Genomic DNA, 24229 nt, shown 5'->3' with positions numbered 1-24229 from the left:
AGCATTCCCATCGTCCTCGTCGACAATGACCGCCTGTGCGTGCCGATGGCTTCCTCTGGCCGTCTGTGTCGCAGTGCAATGCTTGCCAATCTCACCCGCGCTTCAGCCCCTGCAAAACATCCATAATCCTCCCCACCACCCTCTCTAGCCCCTCCGCCTCCGCGTCTCCGGTATCAGCCCCACCCCCGCCTTCGACCTCGGCACACACGCCCGCGACCAGCGCAAAACACGCGGAAACCAAAGGCGCAAACGTCGGAGCGGGCGGCGTGTTCAAGTGGACCAAGAACAGCTTGCCCGCGGCGTGCGAGCGACGCTTGACCACCTGCAGCACGCTGCGCAGCACATGCAGCGTCTGCAGCGTCTCTCTGAGATGCGACTGCGCTTCCGCGGTGGCCAGGAACTCGCGTGCTGTGGCGGCGGAGGGTTTCGCGTCGAACCTGGGCAGCGAGGGGTACGGCGAATTGCCAGAGGACGAGAAAGAGCAAGAAGCTGCAGCGTGGAATGCGGGCAACCCCCCGCCCAGCCCGGCGTACAGCTTCGCCACACTGCACACCGCGCGAACAGCCACACTACCGCTGCCCTCCCCCTCTCCCTCCCCATCCGAAGGAACCGAAGGCAACAGCAGCAGTCGGTGCAGCGCCCGCCGCACCCCACATACCCCTACGCGCCACCACAGCGCACTTTTGAACTGCACGCTATTCTTGTACCAGATTCGGTCCACCAGCACGCGCTCCGACCCGAGCCGTTCAAACGTCGCCGTGAGCAGCCGGAGGTGCGCTCGAAGTGGCTTGAGGAGTGTGCTGGCTGCGTCCGATATGGTGTCTGCGGCTGTAATCGGTGTTGAGGGGTTGGTGGTGTTGGTGGTGGTGATGGGAGTGGACGGGGTGAGTGCGAGGGAGGGAGGCGGTGGTGATGCAAAGGTGGACGTCGAAGTGGGTGCTTGCGGTTGGGTGGTTCTGGTTGCGACTGCGGTTTGGGAGGTAGTCGAAGCAGCGTGGGCATCTCTCCTCGCTAGGACATCGTCGTTGCCTGATTGTCTGAGTCTTTCATTGGCCGTAACGTTGTCGGCCACCGCTTTTGCTCCTTGCTTCTGCTTCCCTGAATCGACAACATTACCGGCTGATATCCCCTTCTCCTCCCTCACCTCGTGTTTCGCACTAGCAGGGCCTTTCGTCTTCCTCTCCTTCACGCTCTGCTCCACACTTCCGCTACCGACTCCCATCAACAGCTCCAAGGCAGACACACTCTTGCCCTTGCCCTGACCTTTGCTTTCCCCTCCTGACGCCACCTTAGCGTCCTGCTTGGCCTTCTTCATCGGCCGCTCCTTCTCTTTCTCCTTTCTCTTTCCCTCTTTCCCATCCCACAAACCAGTTCCAGCTGAAAGCGTGGACAGGATATCGTCGAGCTGTAGTGTCGTCCCATCTGTTCTACCCTGCTTCTTGGGGGGCGAAGAGGACGATGATGCTGAAGGTGCAGTCAGGGAAGCATGTTTGCGCTTCTTGTCTTTTCGAACTGTCAGCGGCGATTGTGACGAGCCAGCGGCAGAGCCGTTCTTCGGCATGGTGGTTGAAGATCTCCCCCTGTCTGCGGGAGGAGGATCGACTGGAATGCAGACGTAGATGGATATGCAGGTTGAGGTGAGAAAGGGAAGATGGGAGGAGCAAGGGTCCAAAAAGAAAAGTTCGCACGTGTGGAGGCGCACAAAATAAACTCCGTTTTCCGAACTCTCGCTGCTCGTCATCACTGTCACCCGCCCCCTCCTCACATCCGCCTCTCTCTCAAACACACCTCAGTCTCAACCACAAAACGAAAATCCACGAGATCCTGCTTCAACGATTGACACTGAAGTACTGCTTCTACAACTGCCTCGAAATGCGACTGTACACTGAATCCTGCCCGCCCGGCGATCTGCCACCCTTTAGATCCGTATACGCGCTCTTGCCCGCCAACTGCCTCGAGCTTCGTCGTGTTGGCGTATCTGGTTGGTGAGCCAGGTGAGCGCCGTACAGCGAGTTCCTCTGTCCTTCTGCTCCTGGTCGAGCCGTTGGTGATCTCGGCCCGACCGGCGGGATGGAGCTTGCTGGCATCGGGTCATCACGCAGCTGATATCCCTGCTGTTTGGGGGCGATGTGTGCAGGTCCGGCCAGACCCGCTTGCGGCATAGGCGGTAACCCGCTCTCCCTCTTCGCGATACCGTGTCTCGCACCCGCACTGCCTGGCGTGCCAGGCGCGGAGCTCCTCGCCGGACTCGCACCGCCCACCGCAGCCAACTGAAGCGTATGCATCGTCGCCATCTGCTGCTGCAGGAAATCGCCCGTGCCCGGCCGCATGCGCAACAGCTTCATCGCCATATCCAACGACCCGTTCGCCGCCGCCTCGGAGTCGTCCTCCTTCTTCTCTTGCTTTCGTTTTTTGATCGTCCCCAACGAGCGCTGGTTGAGCACCGACTTGTCTTTCGCCCGTCGCTGTGTGCCTGCCCGTCGCATCTTGGCCTGCATCCCGCGTACGCACTCCATCATCAGCTCATCCGTCGACTGGTCGTGCAGCAGCAAATAGGACAAGATCTCGCGGTACTTGGCACCTTGCAGCACATCGAGCGGCACTCCATGCGTGACGCCTGTTTCAGCGTCGTAGGCATTGAAGTAGTTCTTGAGGAAGCCGAGCCATTTGAACACGATGTCCACTTCTTTGTCCGAGAGCTGATTCATGTTGGAAGGCGAGTCCGACAGCGGTGGTACGAGGATGGACTCGATGATGTTGAGCACCTCCTTCCATACCTTGGTCAGTACCAGCAGCGCTTCGCTCTCGGACAAGCTGCCCTTGAGCGTAGCGAGACACTCGTCGAGATAGTCGAGCAGCGGGATGATGGCCGCTTCGATCTCGTGATCTGTCAGCTGCGCCGGTCGGTTCTTAGGCTTGATCTCGGGCTCTACGGGCGGGATCATCGACGCGTTGACATTGGTACTAGCCAGAGCCGAGGCGTAGAGAGCCTTGACATTGCCAATCGCCTTGTCGAGATTGATACCGCTCGTCTTGACCAGCGTTTTCAAAAGGGATCGCGAGAGACATTGCCTGATGAACACCGACATCTTGTCGACAATGATACGCACCATGTCGCTTTCGGCTCGCTTGAGCGAGCGGAATCCACGGCCAAAATGGTAAAGTATGTCATCGCGTTCGCCCTCCATGCTGACACGCATCAGGAGTCGGCCTTGTGTATCCAGATCCATCCACAACTCATGCGAGAGGAAATCACCAAAGTATCTCGGATCCAGACGCAGGTAGGCCCTTCCACACAGATTGTGGTCTCCGACCAGCTTGCGGTCCCACACTGTCGCAGCCAGCCACATGGGCTGTTCGACGTGCACATCAAACACCTCGTCCCAGCGCGGCTCGGACGTCTCGTAGATCGTGCGCGTCTTGGCGATCTTCTGACCTCGTTCGTCGCTGAGCGTGACGAACGAGTCGATGCGAGCATTCGCGCCAGTGTCGCGGATCGGCTGCAGATTCTCGCCAAGCACAATCTTGATGGAGAACACAAAGCGATTGTTGCTACGTTTGGCAGGCACTTCGGGCCCATGCCTCTTGACGATCTCTGCTTGCTTGTCCGCATCGATCTTCTGATAGAGCTTGTCGAGCAGCACGCGCGCCGCCTCGATATTGTTGAGACGGACGCACGAGGTAGCTTGGAAGTGAAAAGGCTCGACGCGCTTCTCTCCCGAAAGTGTCTGCTTCGCCTTGACCATCCACGCGGATTGTTTCTGTGCCATGTCCTGATCCTCAGCTGTGCGCGGGTACATTTCCTCCATGAACATCTCTTCCACGCGACTGCAATACTGCTCGACTGCTCGACTGACGATCTTCGAGAGAGTCGTCAAGAATCGTGCATTCTGGTAGGTATCAGGCCACTTGAGACCAAGGATAAAGTCTACTGGCTGTTGCAGCGCTCCGAAGAGGTCGTCGATGCTGCTGCTGTGGACAGCTCCCTCGCTTTCAATGGGCGTGAAGGCGTCGTTAGCGATGGCATTGTGCACCCACTCGGCCGTCTTCTTCTCCGAGTTGATGAGCCAATGGCGGATGTGAGGTTCGAACCAGTCGGTGAGGCTGAAGCTCACGTCGGCGTCCGGACAAAAGGCAACGTACATGCGTAGCAGCGCCTTGACACGGTTGTAGAGGGTAAAGATGTCGTCGAATGCGAGCGGATCGTGCTCGCGCGTGGCATGGTCGACGACTTGTTGCTTCATCGATTCGAGGTCATCCAGAAAGAGAGGCACCTGCTTTTCAAGAAGCAGCGAAACAGGGTCTACCGAGCCCAGCAGAGGCTCTGGATACCGCTTGTCGAGTCGCTTGGCGCCTTTCTCTAGCCAGTCGAGCAGCTGTACCAATGGCACCACCTCATTGACCACAACTTGCGAGAAGAGTTCGGTGGTCTTGGCGGTATACTCGTGGATGGCCATGATGCGCACCGCGTCTTTGAGCTCCTCGACATGCGACTCGAGAGCGACGGTCTCCGCCTCGAGGCGTCTGTTCTTCCGAACAAAGCCGGTGGCGTGAAGATCCTGAATCATAATCAAGTACGGTTGGATCTCTTCGGCCTCGACGCTGTGAATATCCTGGAAAGTTTCGTAGAGATAGCGAAGGAACGACTCGAACAGGGCGGTGTAGAGCCTGACGAGCTTTGCCTGTTCCGATTGCATCCAGTTGGCGAAGTCGACCTCAGACAGGATGCGCGTGACAGAGCCGAGCGACTCAGAGACGCAATCGAGCGGCACTTCGCCGTTGTCGTACTTGGATTTGATGACTTCCAAGTTGGATACACCCAGGAAGGGCGCGGTGAGACGCCATCGCAGAGCGCACTCGGCGAGCAACTCCACGTGGCTTTTGGAAAGGATGCTGAGCGACACCTCCTCCTCTTCTGGCTGATGCTTAATCATTTCCAGATCGTAGTCGATGCAGATTTCGAGCGCTCTGTGATAGTAGGCACGAGGATCCGGAGGGATGTAGACGAAAGACGCAAAGGCGTCGTCATCAGGCGAGTCGATAGAGAGGCCCGCGAACTCTGCGTCTGGCGTGGCTGTTTCTGAAGCATTCTCGGTGGAAGGCGTGCTGCTTGCTGCAGCACTGCCGCTATATGAGTCGGGCCTAGTAGCGGTTGGGCGCGTTGGAGAGAGGCCAGGCACGTCATTGGAGGTGCTCTTCAACAGCTCCGGGTTGTTCTGGCACATCTCCATCATGATCTGCGACAGGGACGAAAGCTCTTGTGACCTCCATTGCTGATAAGCCTCTTCGGATGCAAAATCTTCCTTGCGCCCTGGCCAGGGTTGCTGGAGGTTGACATTCTTGACACAGCGTTTGAGATCCGCCATGGCGGCCTGCTCTGTGCACGCCTTTTTCACGAATTCGACATCCTGGCTGAGTTGGCTGAGGTCGACAGAGAAGAGGGCGCCAACAGTGCGGACCAAACTGAAATCTGCGAGTGGATTTACGGAAAGCGTCGGTAGAGTGCTGGCGGAGCTGGTGCGGCGGCTGGCGCTGGCAGATGCAGGGTTCTTGTGCTCCTTTACAGCAGCGTACCCATTCGAGCCCGACGAGACGGCTGCAGAGGTCGACGCGGATGCGGACGCCAAAGCGGCGGTGGGTGCAAGCTTTGCCGAGTAGCCTTCGAGACGTTCTGTTAGTTCTCTGGGTACACCACTGACGGTCTTGAGACACTCGCGTATGATGTTGACAAAGTGGCCGACCTGGTTGTTGAGGTCCTGCTTCCACTCGTCACCTGTTGAGCGCTTCTTCAAGCTGCCTTGCGCGGTGGTGACAAAGATGAGGATGAGCTCTTCGATCTTGCGATTCTCCTTCATCTGCTTTTGGAAGGAGGCCTCTTTGAAGGTGCCGTAGAAGATGCCGATGGTCTGTCGCAAGCTCTGATCCTTGTAGTTGGTGTCGCGTCCCATGGCGATGAGCTCAAGTCGATCGTTGAGGCGCTTTATGAGCTTTTCGGGGAAACGAGCGGATTTGGAGGAGCCGCCGACGTCACGGACCATATCCGCGAGACCAGCGAACCCCATCCAACTGTCGCTCTTGGACGCCACGTCGGGGACCTTCTTTGACGTCGACGCACTAGTCGCAGCTGATAGCGAGCCGGTGGGATTTGTAGCGAGACTTTCCCTCGCTTTCGCCTTGGCCTCTCTTCGTGCTTGCGAGAGGTGAGCATGGTAAGCAACCTGGAGGAGGAAGACATACACATCTCCATCAGTCATGACCTCGCGGGCGTAGCCGCTTCGACTGCTTTTGGTGCTGCGCGTCGTCATATTGTCAAGAGTATGACGCAGAGCAGACAAGGGATGTGACAGGGGTGTTTGGGCAGAAACCGGCGTGTACGTTGAGCGCCAACGCTCGAGAAGACCGGGAGTCTAAATTACGAGTTCATGCTCGAAAGGACGGCGGAATGCAGCAAGATGAGGTCTCGTTGAATATTGAGCGCTGTCCGAGGAGATGAGACCAGCCGAGGAGCTGTCGTTGTGTTTGATTGTCAAGATGAGATGGCTTGAGCTGAGTGTGTGCGGAACGGCGACGTTCGGCTTTGCCAATATGCGGGGTGAGCCGGGAAGCGCGCTGGGTATATGTTCGCTGCGTAGACGATGATGAATGAAGGCGCGTCGGGTATGGTTGCGAGAGCGAGGTGTTGGTGAAGAGAGAGGTGTGCGAGAGCCAAGGAGGAGAAAAATGCTGATCCGGCGGCGAGTGTGTTTCATTGTATTGAAAGCAACAGGTCTCCCGACCACACTCACAGCACGCACGCATCTTTACACACAGACTCAGCCGCGTCGATCCCACAGCCTCTCCTGGCCTTGCGTGTTTCAAAAGATATGTCACAGCTTTCGTCCGTGCATGCGTCATAGTGTATCAATCAGAACTTCAAGTTGTTAGGTTTTATGATTACATAAGCTCGATGCTTTCCAGCTTTTTTTTTGTCGAGATCTTCTTAGCTCCTCCGTGGCCGAGAAGCAAGATAGGCTTCGCTTCACCCGACGTTTGACCTTGCCGGCTTCCACATATCTGACCCTCACATTCCCCTACCCAGCCTCTCGCGCCGTCACATTTCGGAGCAAAGATGGTTGCTGGTGCTGCTTCGCTCGCCCAGCGAGCTCGTCTCCGCGCCACACCGCTGCTCGCTTCGGCTGCTCGCTCGTCGACTCGCGCTGCGTCCGCCTCGAGAAGCTTCTCCGTCGCTGCTTCGGCAAGTCCGAGGACGGCCAAATTGAGGACAACGTTGAACTACGACTCAGCCACTTTCCCACGAGCTAGCATCGCTTTCCCTGCTCAGTCGACTCTGTTGGCTGGAAAACCGTTCTCATCCACAATCGCACATCGAAGTCTCTCGCTCTGGGGCTCGTCCAACGACAAGTCGTCCAGCTCCCAGTCCACTGACGCATCCGCACTTAATTCCGAACTGCACACCACAAAAGACGAGGCCGTAAAGGCTGCCGACCAGCTCAAGCAGTCCACCGAAGGAGCACTGCACGATGCCAGCTCGACTGTCTCCGATGGCTTGCACTCGGCAGAACACGCTGCTTCGGATGCCGTTCACACTCTGCAGGCGAAAGCATCCGAAGTCACCGCCACTTTGACCGAGCAGTTCAGCAACGTCGACCACGCCGCTGCCTCCACCGTCACCGAAGCCTTCACTGGCGCTGCGGGGATCAAGGTGGGAGAACTGTCCGAGCTCGGCCTGAACCGCTGGGTCTCCCCACCTGGCTGGATCACCAACTTGCTCGAGTTCGTCGGTAACACCACCGGTCTTCCCTGGTGGGGTACCATCGCTATCACCACCGTTGCACTTCGTCTGCTCATCGCACCCATCAGCATCTCGGGTCAGAAGAACGCCATCCGTCTCGGCAACATTCAACCCCAGATGAAGCGCAACATGGACGACATCAAGCACTACAAAGCCGCCGGGGATCAGATGCAGATGCAGAAGGCCGTCATGGCCACCCAGAAGCTGCTCCGTGACAACAACGCCAACCCGATCAAGTCTCTCGTGCCCATCCTGTTCCAATTCCCGCTCATGTTCAGCTACTTCCTCGCCTTGGAGCGTATCGCCAAATCGGGCGCTACGAGCTTTGCCCACGGCGGTCCCTTCTGGACTCCGGATCTGACCGTCCCCGATCCGACGTGGATCCTCCCCGCCGTATCCACGCTTGCCACGTTTGCCGTCGCCGAGCTCGGTTTCAAGGTGGGAACCAACAACCAGTCCGATCCCGCACAGAGCCAGATGATGAAGTATATCTTCAGAGGTTTCATGCCCATCCTCGCCTGGATCTCCACCACCTTCCCCTCCGGTGTGCTGGTCTACTGGGCCACCACCAACCTCTACTCTCTGTTCCAGCTTGCTATTCTCCAGGTGCCCATCGTTCGCCAATGGGCGAGATTCCCCAAGCGCATCAACCACCCCAAGAACCCGTACCAGGAGGAGGGAAAGACGTTTATGGACAAGATCAAGGCTGCTAAGGATCAGCTTTCGGATTCGTCGACAGCAAAGACGGTTAAGCCTGTGGTCAGTAGCACGCGCGCCAGCAGCAGCAGCGCAGGTGCTTCCGCCAGGTCAGACGCTTTGAAGGAGATCTTGGACGACAAGGCCGCGTACGAGGCTAGCTCGTCAAGTGCCGAGGCGGATTCGGCCGCGGCTCAGAGGAATCGTGAGCGCGTGTTGAAGGCTCGTCAACGTCGTGCTCGTCAATAGGTACGAAGATACGAATTTGTTTGCCGTACTCGACTTTGAGTCCTACACCTTTCACTTTTCTACTGCCTCTCATCTCCTGTATTCTACCAAACCTTTCGCTTTCTGAACACTCTCAACTCACACACGCAAAGAACACGAAAAGCCCCGTACGATCGATCGATAACTGCGACACTGGTTGAGCAACGTCGATTACAGCATTGCGATTTAGCAGAACTGGACATCAAGGGTCGTTGCGACGAGGATCCGACGAGCGCTAATCCTCCTCAACCTCCTCGTCATCTCCAATGACAACCTGGACGCCGTCCGCAGGCGCTTCCTCGCCCGCCTCCGCGCCACCCTCGACCTCTCGAGCCTCCTCGTCCACCTCGAGAATCGGATCCTCCGCGTCCTCACCCCCTTCCTCCTGAGGCACTTCCACATCCGACCCCAGATCCGGAACGTCTTCAGTCTCGTCCCGCCTCCTCCCACTCGCCGTCACCACCGGTGGAGGTTTCCAGATGTTCGGATGCAGCAATCGCTTCCAGTACGGGATCCTCTGCCCCTCTCTTTTCATCCTGATGAGCTCGTTTCGCGACTTGTCCTTCAACTGCACATTGTTCCACCGTGCCAACATGCGCGATCGTGTGCCGTTGACTCCGTGTCGCATGAGAACCTCCGTGTAGACTTTGAATTTGGGCGCCACTTTCTTGTAACGCGCGAGCTCGTGCAGCGAGTCGAGCAGGCAATCTACCTCGGGTTGCGTCCATCGTGAACGTCCCGTCATGTTGTGGCCGGTGATGTAGAGGTTCGAACGCTTGTACGGTTCCACACGCACCGCTTGACCCTCCGGCTCGACGTGCGTGTTGTTACGGCGGCGACGATGGCGGGTGCTGCCAGGGTCGTCGGCAGCGGCATCGTCTTCAAGTTCGTCCACTTCTTCTTCTGAGTAACGATCCACTGCGGGAGCGGGTTCTTCTCGCAGTGGACGCCCGCGTCCATTCTCTGGACGATACGGTCCAATGCGCCGCGAAGGGACAGCGTTGCTTGAGCGAAGTATGTCTGCCACAGCATCGCCATTGCGCATAGCGATCGCATCTACATCCACGCCTTCTTCAGGCGGTCCATCTTGCAACCCACCAAGCGGCACGGCGTCGTCGTCTGCTTCAGGACGGTAGAAATGCAACGTCCCTGGCCGAGGCTTCTTTGCAGCAATGGCAGCATCCAAGGCCGCTCGATGGTCGAGCACGGCTTGGTCATCGTCGCCGATAAAAGCTTCGTCCGGCGTGGCTCGTGTCGCACCCAGCTCTGCCTGGATCCCTTCAACCCGGTTCACAGCAATCGGGTCGCCTGCTTCACCCGCATCGTCGTCGCTGCTTTCTCGATCTTCATGCAGCCGACCGGAAGCGGTGGACAGGATGCGGGCTTGCGACCGCGCATCTTCGCCTTCGGGCAAACCTCGTCCAAGACCAGTAGCGCCACCCGCGACATTGGCATTCTTCGCAAGTTGCGAAGGAGTGACTCTGGTCCGCTCTGCTGTTGTCGCTGCCTGTCCCGCAACTTGTTGTGCTTGACGTTTGGCAGGACTGAGAGACTCTTGCTTGAGCTGCAACCGTCTAGACGCACTGCGAGAACCCGTCCTCCTAGCGGTCGGGCGTGCTTCCAGGTCACTTTCGACCGCATCGCTGTCCGCAGCTGGTTCTTCTGTCGGGCTCTGACGTCGTTGTGCGGCATTCGATCGCAGGTTCCGTCTAGGTCTCGGTGTTGTTTGTGCTGCTATTTCGACGTCAGCTGGTGGAGCTGTTGCTTTTGTCTTGCCTTTTCCCTTTCTCCTCCCACGCTTTCCGCCGCCCTGAACAGCATTGTCAAGGAACACGTCTTCTTCCTCCTCCCCTTGCGAATCGAAACGAGATTCCCGCACTGCTGCAGCTGACCCATCCAATAGCCGCTGGTTCTTCCGGGTGCCCTCGGAAGTGCGTCGCACCAGACGATTCTGGCTGTCGAAGCCTAGCCTGCTTGCCTTCTCCTTGGCGGGCGAGTCAAAGGGTCCATCGCGATTTCGACGCGGTCTTACAGCCCCAGTGGCATCGCTGCTTTCAGAGGGCACCCCCTGTTCGGACGGTTGGCGTTGATTGCGTGTCGAGGTGCGCCCGGAGCTGTTCAGCGCCGCCGAGAGACGTGCACCGAGCCTGTTTGCGCGTGGAGGACTGGAGGCGACATTGAGATCGATACTTGGATCAGTGGCAGACTCCTCCATCATGGCGTTGAGTTCGCGAAGTCTTTGCGACTCTGTGAGGCCAACATCAGGGATCTGACCCCGGGACGTTCTGGCGAGTCTTGTTTGCTGCGAATCACCCTGCGCTTCGTCTTCATCGAGCATTTCTTCCAACCAACCAGCGTATTGAGAGGCGAATGGTTGCGACGGATGCGTGCCCTGCACTGCCGCTTTCGGAGTCGATTGACTCGGCGGCGCAATCACGCTGGACGAATCGTCGTTCCTGCCGCCAATGACCGAGCTCGAACCAGTTTTGACATCAGGAACATCGGACGCGCTAAACACGCTCGATTCGCGCGCAAGCCGATCCATGATGAGCGGCAACGTAGTCGAATGCATGCCGGCATCGACCTCTCGGACCACATCGCGCACATAGCCAGTTAGATCGGCCGACATGCTGTGGAACGAGAACTCCTCACGCATGGCCTCGTAGTCGAACAACATAGACTGAAGATCGATCTGCCGGACATTGGCGAACGTCTCGTAGCGTTGCACCATGCGCTCGATCTCGGCTCGAGACATTCCACGCTGCTTCTTGACGCGTTGCAGCGAATGACGGACCACGTCGCCGCTCGTTAGATCAATGAGGTGATCTGAGACGGCGGCACGCGCGACGTCTTCGGCCATCTCGCCGGCACGGACCGCCTCGACGATGCGTTCAAGGCGATGGATGAAGATCTGGATGCTCATGTCGAGAAGCATGTTGAGCACCTCGTCACTGAGGTTCCAGTCGAAGGGCAGAATCCATCGCAGAAAGATGCGACGTGCATCGCTAAGTTCGCTGATGTTCCTCAACGGCGCGCGGACCACATCTGCGCCGGTGATCGAGTGACCATTGCGTCGCCCATACTGTGCAGGATCGGTGGGAAGCTGATGGATATAGTGGACGAAAGTGGCGCAATTGGCCATCTTCATGGCCTCTTCGAAGCCATCGGGACGAGGCTGACCCGAGGCGCGCAATGAGCGCGTGACTTCCTCGATATCGACGAAGTGATGCATATACTGAGCTTCAGCGAGCAGCTGATTGGTTTTGTACGATTCGAACGGCGTCCAGTTGCGAAGCATATCGTCAAACGAGCCGGCCTTCCAGCCATCGTCATAGAGATTCAAGTAGAAGTGGAGGACGCCCTTTGCGTTGATAACAAGGGCAGCGCATCGCTCTTCGATAGTAGGCACGTCGAGTCGTCCGTCGGGATGCGCAAGGGACGGACGTAGCCGCTGTCCTGGTCGTGTCATGGTCGTGTTGGCCCTAGATTCGTCCTCCGACGCTTCAACAAAGCCGACCGCGCTGACTTTGGAGCGCAGACTGCGACGCGACGTGGTAGGTGCGACAGAGATCTCGCTGCGCGCTGTATGCATGCTTCGTGAGCCCGATGGCTGCAGGTCAGAAGTGCGGGCCAAAGGAGCACTTTGTCTAGATCGCGTCGATGCTAGCGAGCGGGTTGTAGTGCCTTGTCGTGCTGTCCTTTCAGAAGGTCCTGCGAAGGATGCTCTGGCCATTTTGTCGCCTCGTTGCTCCCGCAGACGGAAGCGATCAAGCGCGGTCTGCGTAGTATCGATGTCGACGGATTCGATACGGATGCGACGGTTCGGACGAGGTGTGACTTGCTCGAGGACGAGCAGCTCATCAAGAGCTTCTTGATCGACATCTTCCTCGCTGACGACATCGTCGAACTCTTCGTCAAGCGGGCGTTGTAGCCGGGAGGAACTACGCGTGTTGGTTGAGTCTCGAGAGTCGATGTCGGATAAGTCGGTCTGTAGCAGGTCAGAGCGTGGTCGCGAGAGAGTTGCGGTCGATTGCCGCCTCAGTCCATCACGATCGTTGATGCGAGAGGAAGATGCGGCGGATGTGGACGCGAAGGTGGGAGCTGCGATTGAGGCACGCGCCCTTCGCGAGCTCGAAGCAAAGGTCGACATTGTGATCCGCTATGGCACGGAATCGGATGGCGTAGTAGGGTTGCCTCTTCTCTGTCAAGCCACGAACTTGTCTGTTGATCTGACTCGAATCAGAGATGCAACATGTTTTGAAGAGAGTTCCGTCCGTAGTGATGCGGAAGCGGAAGGTGCTGCGCTTCTATCGATATGATGAAGATGATGGTTGTTGGAAAACGGTTGTCATGTGTGTGAGAAGGCTCAAGTGGAGCAACGAAGCATCCGTGCAGTCCACACAGTCGCTTCAGCGGAAAAAAAGTGACACCCAAGACTAGCAGCAGTCGACGCGTGCAGTTCCGACGCGTCTATCTCAGTAGCAACTTCCGAATTTTTGCCTGGCCTGCTTCTGTGCAGCATTGTCAAACCATCCATCAATTTACAGTGTCTGCAATTGCATTTGAAGGGCCATACTGTAAGTGCTTTCGTTCAATGCAATGCAAGTGACTATTGATACAGGTCATGAGACAAGCATAAACCTTGGAAGGATACGCAAAGGCGAAGAAAAAGGATCAGGCTTCCAGTGAACGAAAATGCTACCGAGAGTCCATCTACGATGCAGAGCTGCACGAGAAGGGGCTGCCCACGGCGCCCGAGCTGTAAGAGTCACGAATGGAGATGGCACTGGCCCATACTCCTGCTACACAGATGACGGCCGAGATAGCCAGGATGAGCAATGCAATCGAAAGACCCACCATCTTGCGCCACGACTCGACCCATCGTCCTTGGTTGAGGTACAACCACATTACAGCACTGAGACCGGTGAACATCGACCAGAACAACGCAGCCTCCAGACCGAGGAATGAGCTAAAGAAAGGAATGAGCTCTGCAAGGATGAAAGCGAGTACCCAAGTGACAGCGTTGATGAGAACCCAGACGATCCAGCCCGTCGTGGTGGAATTGTGGATATGCTGAGGGCGCGAGCGGAAAACGATCAGGTAGAGATGTTTGTTGGCGACCTGTCCACTTTCGCACCCAGCAATGAGGATGGTGGGAAGCGCCAGACCGTAGGCGATCTTACTCATAGTGAAAGACAGGCTGTTGAGACTTGGCGAAGTCGTGTACTGACCGAGGTTGTGATAAATGACTCCACCGACAATCAGGTAGAGAACCAGCTGAACGGCAACCAGCACGAACAGACTCTTGCGGAAGTCGGTGGGCTTGCGCATCTCCGAGATGATTGGCATATAGCTAGGAATGGCACCGAAGCTGATAAAGAGGTTCAGCACGTAGAGAAAGCCGGTGAGGAAGTCGACCTTGACACCGGGGGCGGGACCAAAGGCCACCACTTTGAGGGGAGGCGCGTTGGCGGGCGCGTTTTGCGGACCGGTGACACCGCTGGTGATCATGGCAAAGAAGACGACGACTAGAATCGAGCTGAACGACACGAAGGCCGCGATCGAGAAGAGCTTGTACGAGCGCGGGAGCGTAAAGACGAAGGAAATGACGGCAAAGACAAAGGCAAGCACAATTGCACACGAGTGCCACCCAAGAATGTAGAACGCCTGCCCGCCGAGCAAGACATGGTTCCCCTGCAGGAAAATGGAAAAGATCAGCTGGGAGATACCCAGGAATCGTCCTCCCCAAGGCCCAAACATGAGGTAGCCAGCATCTTGAAGATTGTGCAAGCCCGGGAAACGCATCTTGAGCTTCCAGTACTGGTTGCCAGTGTAGAAGCAGATGTAGGCGAACAAGAAGGTGAGCAGGATGAATGGAACGACGCCGAGCGAGACCGCTACCTTGGGGATGCTGAGGATTCCGAGAGCGATAGCGTAGGCGACCTGATTGAAGAAGGCTCCCTTCCATCCGAGCGTCTTGGGGATGGCGGCGTGGTCGTGAGCGCGCTGCTGCTGCTCTTGTGCCTTGGTGACCTCCTCGATGTCGCTGACCTGCACATTCTGACCCTTTTCGGAAGTCTCATGCATCTGAGCGCCACGCTCGCCGAGCAGCTCGAAGAGGTAGACCTCTTGCCACGACTTGGCACGCTCTCCAGATGGGAAAAGGAAGGAACTCCCGACTGGGCGAGATGATTCGGCTTTCCTCTCTGGTGGTGGTGAATCGCTTCTTTGCGTCAGTGTGGCGTTGTGAGGAGGCGAAGCAGCGTTGGAGGTGGCAACGCTATTGCTGCTCCGGTGAGCAGGCGATTCTTGACTGGATGTGGTCATGTCGAAGGAAGCTGGCCGACACGTCTGCTTGGATGATCGTTGCAGGTATGAGGTTCAAGTGCGGAAAGAGCAGATGAAGCGTCTGAAGATCCGAGAGCTTATGTTGCCCCACCACTTGTGAGGTGTTTGAACTTTGAGAGAGATCTTCGGAAGGTCCGACAGAGGTCCAATTGCAGCCTTCGAGCTTTAAGTAGATGAAGCTGGTGCGGATTGTGACTTTAGTCGGCGTCCGTCGGATTTAGAGTCTGGAGCAGACGAGGCACTGCGGTGTGATGACTGGGAAGGAAACAGATGACGAAGGATGTGATGGTAAATAAGAAAGAGGGTCCGAAGACAAAAACGTTCAAGGAGCGGGGGTCCAGAGGTGGGAAGAAGCAAAAAGCGGACAGATGCGTCAAGAGCTCAAGGGGGCGTGGCAGTGATAGGCTTTAGCGACCCTCGTGACTCCTCCCACCACACGAGACGCAGCAGACAAACGGAAATCGAATTGCGCTCACCCTCTGACAAATCTCTTATCTCGGTAGCATACGCTGGTGACCAGCCAGACTGAAGTCGGCTCGCGTTGTCTTACACACGAGAAAGAGAGAGAGAGAAAGAGAGAGAGAGGGAAAAAAGGGTCTGCAGCCTCTTCTCCCACATGGACTTGGCATCGACGGAGAGCAGCTCGCGCTAGGCTGGAAAGTATTGCAGGAGAGAGAGCCTCTCCGAGGCGTTTCCGCTCGTTGATTCGCTCCTTCAGCGCCTCTTCGAATAGCGACTGCGAATCCCGGTGAAAGTGGCCTCACATGACCTGGTGAGATCTTCTGAACCCACCTTCAGCCCCACGCTCATAAGCTGTCCCTCCTGATGTGCGAGACCTAGATCTTGAGCTTCCTCCTTCGGGTCAACACCAATCCCACTGCTGCGCCTTGATCTTGAGCTTCCTCCTTCGGGTCAACGCCAGTCCCACTGCTGCGCCGTATAAGCCCAGAAGGACGGTCGCCTCTTCCGGCATCGTTGTTCTTGTTCGGGAAATTTCCGACAATTTGAGGCTCGGCAAAGCGCAGAAGCGAAGGAATTCATGGGAGGCAACGTCAGCTGCTCTTAGCTCGCTTCCTAGGAAACAAAACAAAGAGCGGCACGGCAGTCTCATGCAGCTCGAAAATCAGTTCTCTAAACCTCTCACTGCCCTACCAACGCGCCTCCTTCCTGGTTCTGCTGTCGCATTCTGTTGACACTACTCTAGTGGGAAGGTAAGGGCAAGGATCAACTCATGTTCTCCTTATCATGGTGGGCGCTCTTCCAGCTAAGGAAAACGGGTTTGTCGTCCTCTGCTTCGCTTGAAGCTTCGAGTTTGAATTTGCGAAGAGGCAACGGCACGCTTGGCATGTTAAAAAATAGTAAAACCAAAAAGTACTGTATGTACAGTGAGTTTCGATTGGTCACCAGTAACAAAGACGGGCCGTCTCTCGTTCATGCGAAGCGCTGCCACTTTCTCATTTCATTGGATGCTCGGAACACAATGAGGAAGACCAAGACACACGCTGGGTGAGCTCATGCAATCCACTGGGCCACAACACACAAAGACAGAGCAAGACGCAACGTGCCCTTCAATGCTCAAATGCCACCGACGCACACCAACCTCGAAATGAACGTCACGAAGCGCTGTCGGAGGCTCCGTCCGAGCACTGGCGGCCAAACATTAGCACCAAGTTTTCGTTCTGCATCTCGAAGCGAAAGAGAAGAAGCGAACAAAGAGTGCTTCGCGGCAAATTGGGCGGCATCGTTACTCCGACGGTCAGAAGCCTGTTTGCCAAGACGTCCTAATTGGACAAGCGGAACTTGAATTGGCAAATTTTTGACATACACAAAAAGCAGCCCAGTTTTCGGAAATAGACCGGCCAAAGGATCACAAAGGCGCAGGAGATCTTTCACCGCTCAGCGCAACTCGAAGGTTGTTCCGGCCGCTGCCACTTTTTTTGCTCAGCCTCCTGGCCGTTGAAGTCTCATCGGGCTCATTTGCAAGATCGCATCGACGGCACCTGAACGCAGCCTGGGGCGGATCGAAGTTCAACCGCCTGCTTCGCTGGTTCGCACAATCGAGATAAAGCTACGGCAATTTGCCGAGGAAGCGTTACCCCCTCTCGTATCTACCCCGCAGTGGGGTAGATATGCGCGCGCCGGGCATGTCGACTGATAAGGGCTCCGTGCATGACGTCTGCATCCAAGTGAGGTTTGTGGAGCCGTCGAACGAGGTGTGGATCAATTGAGTTGGGACGAGCGGGTAAGGTAAGAGATAACCAGCGCTTTTTGGGGAGGGGTCGGCGGCAAGAGCGTCGAAGCCGTCTTGTCCGTCCGAAGCGCGTTCCCGATCGAGAACGAGCACCCGATTACCAGAACGACTGCCTCGTCCCGATGGGTCGCTGACCTCATTCTGTCACTCCAGGACCGTCAAGACCTTCTGAGCCGAAGAAACGAGTCGTAAACCCGAATCTCCAAGGGTAGCAACTGTTCATTCGATCGTAGGCGCCACTTCGACATCACCGTCTGGCAATGAGTCATCGTGCGGGTCGACGCTTCCTTCCGGTGCACACTACTGAACTGTGCAGTGCTGTACTGTACGGTACTGTGGGACCACTTTGCATCCTGCATGACCGGCAACGTCAGGAGAAGGCAGTGCGGGGTACAGATGTTTCCGGGAGTGCACGACCTTCTTAGACGCTGGCCAATCTCATGTTCGGTCCACGGGAGCACGATCCTTTTCGTTCTACTGGTGCTTTTCCCTCTACGCTAGAGGCGGCAGAACTTTGCCTATTACCGTCGGTTTCGACAGTGGCGTCAATTCGCTATTCGCGGGGTAACGTTCAAGCTGACAGATTGGGCCGTGGCAGTGCTTGTGCAGCACGCCCTTCTGCCGGGCAGTATTGGCTTTCTTGCCGACAATGGCATTGGCACGACAGGTACGCAGGCACGTGCACATTGTATTGGAACCACGCTGGTGGAATCTACTCACGAAGAGGCGGCACGTTCGGGCCCTGTAAGCGAGAGAGGACCCACAGGCGCAGCTGCGCTGAGGAAGTGCGTCTGCTGATCAACGACAAGTAGATCATCGATGACGACCTAGACAGGTATGCCATCCTCTCGGCCGGCGACATCACATGCTCCTTGGTCCTCAGGCCTTCCTTGTTCTTGGATGCTACACGTAAGCCGTCCTTCTCGGCCTCGTCTTCGCTGTTTTGAATTTGCACATCCTCGATGGTACAAGCGTTTATCGACAAATTGTTGTCCATGTCATCCGGGAAGCCCATTCATCTCACAAGTGAACGCCTTTCAATGCCAGAGCCCACGAGAATCATAATGGATTGCTGCACGAACTTGTTGGAAGAGTCGACCGCCATCACACGCCAATCAACTTCTTGGCGATCGAGATCTTGTACATGGGCTGCCACCAGATCTGGATTTCGTCGATGGAAGAGACGCACGCCAGCGCAGTCGCCCACCCTGCACCAACAAACCCGTCGCCAGCCACCCGGCCATGTGCAGGCAGCACGAGACCCGGCGATCTCTCATCTTGACCGCTTACTGCATGCGGCGGACGCAGTGGCCATGGCGTGTGCCTGCGGAACCCTTCGGGAGGCGGGCGCCACGCCACCGCACTTCTGCCGGGGTCATCGATAAAGGCACGCCATGTAACCTGCCCGCGCGGAATGTTGGGGTCGCCGAGCACTTTGACGGCCTCAAGCACACGGGCGCCAACGCGGGCGGCACTGCGCCGGCTAATGCGTGTCTGCTCGTACATGTCGTCGCTCGACAGAAGCGGTTCCGCAGGCCAAGCAGGTAGTCGGTCGTCAGGCTCAAAGTCGAGCGAGGTGAGCTCTCGCGCACGGATGTAGAGGAGCTCAATGCCGTGCGGGCCGTACGTCATGCTGTACAGGCCCTCTACCGCATTCCAATCGAAATCGGCGTGTGCCGGATCGTGCTGGGGTGGAGGTGTGATGTGCTGATACACGACTCGATCCGACGTCGCTCCTGTGGATGTGCCGTTCGCCTCGGACGAGCACGAACGCAGCGATCCCGAAATCGCAGTCTCAGGAGACCTTTGTGGTCGCTGAACGGACGGCTTATGCTGAGCCGAAGTGCGACCAGGGTTGCAGATCGGAAAAAAGCGCGGACCGCTTTCGAGCGCATGAGCTTGAATTGGCCAGGGTCGATACGGCGGCGGTGGGGTCATGGTGAGAGAGTCAATGGTCAGCTTTTCTCCTTCGATCAGCCACCTTCGATCGGCCGACATAGCATCCCATATATTTGACATGCCGATCTGAACCTTTCCCAGGCGGCTCCACGGCGGCGAACGGATGGCAGGAAGTAGCGCAGGCGGAGGGAAGATGGCAGGAGGAAGCGGCATCACAGCGGAGGGGGGCTGTGCAAAGGCGGCATTGCGCTCATCCGCGTCGAGGTACGGTTGCCAGGCACTTGATAAGACTTGCACCCTGTTCTCCTCTACAGGGTCGTCGGGGCGCATCGTTGCTGCACCAGGGACCGTCCGGGCCAGATGCTGTAAATGGTCTCTGTGAGGTCCCACCAAGAGGTGACGCAGTCGATTCGGCACTGGACCATCCTCCTCAAGATCGAAGCCAAAGTTGAAGAAAGCCGGTGCTTCCGCAACTTGTCGTAAGACTCGGTCGATTTCCTCGGCTGCGGCTTCAAAGGCATCCGAGTCGTCCTCGTCGTCATCTCTGGGAGGTATGCCGCCGCGGACTCGTCTGCGTGACCTCATTGATCCATCTTGGGGGTCCAGGCTGCGGAGCCAGGATTGGCTGGAGATGTGCGCACGAATGCCATTCGCCGGTTCCGCTTGGCTTTCCATCTTGGTTGGGGTCGATGCTGAAGAAGATGATGATGTTGACGTCGGCGAGGGCGAGGCAACGTTATCCGGCATGCTGTCACCACGCCGTGCGTCGTCCCAGCTGAAATGCCAAAGATTTTCAGTGCGAATACCAGGCTCGCACAAGTCGGTGCGAATTTGGGTCAAACTGCGCCGAAGGATGGTGCCTTGGCCGATGACGGCCGAGTTACTAGGCATTGGAAAGCCGGTAACTTCGGACCATCGCTGCATGTCACTGTCGAGTCCCTGAAGACGGTTGGTGAGATAGACACGCTGGCAGACGATAGAGGGCGAGTAAGTCTTTGCATTGTCACTGGCAGCGTGACGAGGGGCCGCACTGCTCGAAGAGAATTCGGCAGTGGGCGCTGCGCCAATGTCGTCGATCTCGTAGCTGAAATCCATGTCGAGGACGATGCGGATGGCCATGCCGTAGAATGGCACGTCCGATGCCCACCATCCTAGCAGAGGTTCTGCTGCCCTTACGAAGGAGGTGTAGACTTGATGCAAAGATGTGGCGCCCTGGAAGTGCTCTAGCTCTACTTCGCTTTGGCCGTCGAGTGCATCGACCGACGATGCTTGGCCGATGTACTCATTCGGGGTCGGCCAGGAGGGCGGATGAATGACGTCGGCTTGCAAGCCGAAGTCAGGATGCCAGAGAGGAAGCGCAGACTCGAGTGGATGGATATGAGGTCCATTCACAGGAGGGCTTAATGAGTGGATGGCGTGTGAAATGAGGGGCTTCCAAAGGGTGTCTTGCAGGGCGACTCGGCGGATCCGGGAACTGGTGGCGGCCAGGTGCGCTAAGGAAGCGACGTCCAGATAAGCAAAGATATCGAGGAGGACCTCGTGCGGTAGCTGCTCCATGCCACTGAATGTGAGAGCAGCGTCTTCTGGCGGCCGAGGGTCGTTCAGCCCGCCGCGATCCATGACGGAGACGTCATTCGGAAGGTATTTCGTACTTTAGGTGCTGAGCGTCGCTGAGACGGATCGTGATCCGTATCGGGTGTTCCAAGACCCCGGGCTGCGACCTCAGAAGCTGGGATCAGCAGCACCAACCGAGTCCTTCACTCGTCCATAAGCAATGCAGGGAGCCTGCTGGGTCAAGGCTGGGATCGCTAGATCACTACGTCGTCAAAGCGGTTGGTCGAGGTGCTATAAAGAATGGTCGCAGTCTGCGGGCGCCGTTCCCTTTCCTGGACGACCGACAGGAGACGGTTGACAGCTAAAGCGAATGGACGAGTGGAAGGCGGAGGCGTCACATAAGCTAGTTCGTAAATCGTCTGGTGGAAGATTGAAGTGCTGCTGAATACGCAGCGCCCTGCCGTCGCCAAAATGTCAATGTGGAGAAGTTGACGTGCATCGACCGAGTGCGCGGAGCGTCTTCTTTCATGTCACCCGCGGCTGCAAGAGGCCAATCGGCTGAGGCGAGGGGCAAAAAAATGATTCGCGGATCGCGATTCCCGATCAAGGATAGGTCGGCGAACATCGACCGATGAAGACCATGACACGTTAGGCAACAACGGCAGTTCCAGTTCATCAGCGGGGCGGCGCGAGGGCAGCGGATATTTCCGTGCCTTACGAGTAGATATCCGCGAGCATGTGGGACAGGCAAGGTCTGAGCTCCAGCGACTGAGGTGGCCTCGCCCTGTCTGTCTTCTCTTTCTCTGGGCTTTTGTCGGATTCGGATACAACGGCCGTGCCTCCCTCTCTTTCTTATAGCGTAGGGAAATTGTTGGGCGTGTGTTTTTGGCCTTCTGGACCTTTCCTTGATTGCACCCTTGTACAGGGCTCGAGTTCAAGGCCTCCTGACTTGTCTGACGCGATCCGAAGAAAATCGATTATTACCGTCGGTTTTGAAGAAAATGAGGTTGCAGCGCGCTACTTTCGTTGAACTGAATCGGGCTCAGTTCAGCGTCGTTGCCGTTTTCCATCTCGGACTGGCCGTGCCACCCGAGCCAAGTTGAGTTGGCTCTGTTCGTGCGTGTTTTATAAATTGCTCTGATCTCCAAAGCTTCTTCGCAAATTGGCCGGCGTTGTGTGGTTGCATTCTATCCATCTCCAACTCCATCTCCGTCACCACCATCACTTCTACCCTGTCTCCCGCTTATCGCTCGGAGATTTCGTTATCCTCCTACCTTCTCACAGCAGAATGATCTCTGGTCTTTTGTCCCGATCGTCGGCCGCTCCCGCGCGGGCTTTCCAGGCCTCGACGCTCCCGCGCGTCGTCTCGGCGCTGCCCCGTGTCCAGAGCCGTGGCCTCGCCACCGGCGCTGACCCTTACGATGTCGTCGTCATCGGCGGCGGTCCCGGCGGCTATGTCGCCGCCATCAAGGCTGCTCAGCTCGGCCTCAAGACGGCCTGCGTCGAGAAGCGTGGCTCGCTCGGAGGCACCTGCCTCAATGTCGGCTGCATTCCCTCCAAGGCCATGCTCAACAACTCGCACCTCTACCACCAGGCTCAGCACGATTTCAAGAACCGTGGTATTGACGTCGGCTCCATCTCGCTCAACCTCGAGACCATGCTCAAGGCCAAGTCGAGCGCCGTCACCGGCCTCACCAAGGGTATCGAGGGCCTCTTCAAGAAGAACAAGGTCGACTACCTCAAGGGTGCTGGTAGCTTCAGCAGCCCTACCACCGTCAAGGTCGCTCTCAACGATGGCGGCGAGACCGAGGTCGAAGCCAAGAACATCATCATCGCCACCGGTTCCGAGGTCACTCCTTTTCCCGGCATTGAGATCGATGAGAAGCAGATCGTCTCGTCCACCGGTGCGCTCGAGCTCCAAAAGGTGCCCGAGAAGATGATCGTCATCGGCGCTGGTGTCATCGGCCTCGAGATGGGCAGTGTCTGGAGCCGTCTCGGTGCTAAGGTCGAGGTTGTCGAGTTCCTCTCCACCGTCGGCGGTGCCGGCATTGACGGCGAGATCGCCAAGTCGTTCAAGAAGACGCTCGAGAAGCAGGGCCTCAAGTTCCGCCTCGGCACCAAGGTCATCGACGCCGAGAAGAAGGATGGCAAGGTCTTCCTCAACGTCGAGGACGCCAAGTCCGGCGACAAGACGCAGCTCGACGCCGATGTTGTCCTCGTTGCCATCGGCCGACGACCCGTTACCAGCGGCCTCAACCTCGAGGCGGTAGGAATCGAGAAGGACGAGCGGGGACGCATCATCGTCGACGACCAGTACAACACCACCTGCAAGGGCGTCAAGTGCATCGGTGACGTCACCTTCGGTCCCATGCTTGCGCACAAGGCTGAGGAGGAGGGCATCGCCGCCGTCGAGATCATCAAGTCTGGTCACGGCCATGTCAACTACGCCGCTATCCCCGCCGTCGTCTACACGCACCCCGAGGTGGCTTGGGTGGGCAAGAACGAGGAGGAGCTCAAGAAGGAAGGCGTCGAGTACAAGGTCGGCAAGTTCCCTTTCCTGGCCAACTCGCGAGCCAAGACCAACGCCGACGCCGAGGGTACCGTCAAGTTCCTTGTCGAGAAGGAGACCGACAAGGTGCTCGGTGTGCACATCATCGGCCCCAACGCCGGTGAGATGATCGCCTCGGCGGTGCTCGCCATCGAATACCAGGCCTCGGCAGAGGACATTGCCCGAACCTGCCACGCCCACCCCACGCTCTCGGAAGCCTTCAAGGAGGCTGCCATGGCCTCCTACTCCAAAGCCATCCACTTCTGAGTCTGAGGTCCACCGTCGCGAACAACAACCTCCCTTTGCTTCGCTATGATTCTTCATGTGGCGATGGCATGTACTGTATAGATCGACGGCTCGTTCCTGTCGTAAAACCATGCAAGGCTTTCTCTTTCTTTTTGAATATCTGCACTGCGAGTGGTTGGTCATAGACTTTGAGTAGTGTTCTAGGCCATAGTGTCTACCAAGCGACCAAGTGGCGAAGAGCATTGACACAGGTCGCCGTTCTTTGAGTCCAGCTAGCGAGCTAGATTCTGCTAAAAAGAGTGCAAGGAGCCAGGCAGCTTGGCTTACTGCCAAAACGGATTGAGCGAATGATAAGCCGGTATGACACACCTCGCCAGCCTTATCTGGACCACTGGCGAACTCTTTGTGCAAGCTTTTAGACGGGTGCGAGGTGCGACCACAACACATTCGATCAACGCAAAGGACAACGACGACGAAACCCGGATCACACGAAAAGGTACAAGACGGAGGGTTTCCTTGCGAACGTCTCGCGTAAGACGCCAGGCCAGTTTTGACAGATGCGCAACCGGCGAATCACAGCTGTGCTACCGACTTGGTCTGGCCACCCGCCTCTTTTGGCCCGACTTTT

At 57.1% G+C, this 24229-nt stretch overlaps 7 protein-coding genes across 7 annotated transcripts; 2 read left to right on the top strand and 5 right to left on the bottom strand.

Moving 5' to 3' along the window:
* Positions 1-91: 91 nt before the first annotated feature.
* Positions 92-1561, bottom strand: EX895_004798 (uncharacterized protein; the record flags this gene model as incomplete). Its single annotated transcript, XM_029885392.1, has 1 exon — positions 92-1561. One exon carries the CDS (start codon positions 1559-1561, stop codon positions 92-94), a length of 1470 nt encoding a protein of 489 aa, XP_029737958.1.
* Positions 1562-1856: 295 nt separating this feature from the next.
* Positions 1857-6305, bottom strand: EX895_004797 (uncharacterized protein; the record flags this gene model as incomplete). Its single annotated transcript, XM_029885391.1, has 1 exon — positions 1857-6305. One exon carries the CDS (start codon positions 6303-6305, stop codon positions 1857-1859), a length of 4449 nt encoding a protein of 1482 aa, XP_029737957.1.
* An 803-nt stretch (positions 6306-7108) lies between these two features.
* On the top strand, positions 7109-8737 carry EX895_004796 (uncharacterized protein; the record flags this gene model as incomplete). Its single annotated transcript, XM_029885390.1, has 1 exon — positions 7109-8737. One exon carries the CDS (start codon positions 7109-7111, stop codon positions 8735-8737), a length of 1629 nt encoding a protein of 542 aa, XP_029737956.1.
* Positions 8738-8990: 253 nt separating this feature from the next.
* Positions 8991-12905, bottom strand: EX895_004795 (uncharacterized protein; the record flags this gene model as incomplete). Its single annotated transcript, XM_029885389.1, has 1 exon — positions 8991-12905. The coding sequence occupies one exon, from the start codon at positions 12903-12905 to the stop codon at positions 8991-8993; it is 3915 nt and encodes a 1304-aa protein (XP_029737955.1).
* A 563-nt stretch (positions 12906-13468) lies between these two features.
* On the bottom strand, positions 13469-15082 carry EX895_004794 (uncharacterized protein; the record flags this gene model as incomplete). The annotated part of the gene is made up of 1 exon (XM_029885388.1): positions 13469-15082. The coding sequence occupies one exon, from the start codon at positions 15080-15082 to the stop codon at positions 13469-13471; it is 1614 nt and encodes a 537-aa protein (XP_029737954.1).
* Positions 15083-18458: 3376 nt separating this feature from the next.
* On the bottom strand, positions 18459-20810 carry EX895_004793 (uncharacterized protein; the record flags this gene model as incomplete). Its single annotated transcript, XM_029885387.1, has 1 exon — positions 18459-20810. One exon carries the CDS (start codon positions 20808-20810, stop codon positions 18459-18461), a length of 2352 nt encoding a protein of 783 aa, XP_029737953.1.
* Positions 20811-22095: 1285 nt separating this feature from the next.
* Positions 22096-23622, top strand: EX895_004792 (uncharacterized protein; the record flags this gene model as incomplete). Its single annotated transcript, XM_029885386.1, has 1 exon — positions 22096-23622. The coding sequence occupies one exon, from the start codon at positions 22096-22098 to the stop codon at positions 23620-23622; it is 1527 nt and encodes a 508-aa protein (XP_029737952.1).
* Positions 23623-24229: the final 607 nt, after the last annotated feature.

The sequence above is a fragment of the Sporisorium graminicola genome, chromosome SGRAM_5 (genome assembly GCF_005498985.1).
Source record: "Sporisorium graminicola strain CBS 10092 chromosome SGRAM_5, whole genome shotgun sequence".
Classification (NCBI taxonomy): domain Eukaryota; kingdom Fungi; phylum Basidiomycota; class Ustilaginomycetes; order Ustilaginales; family Ustilaginaceae; genus Sporisorium; species Sporisorium graminicola.
Note: the sequence above shows the minus strand (reverse complement) of the source record. Positions and strands in the feature narration are given on the sequence as shown.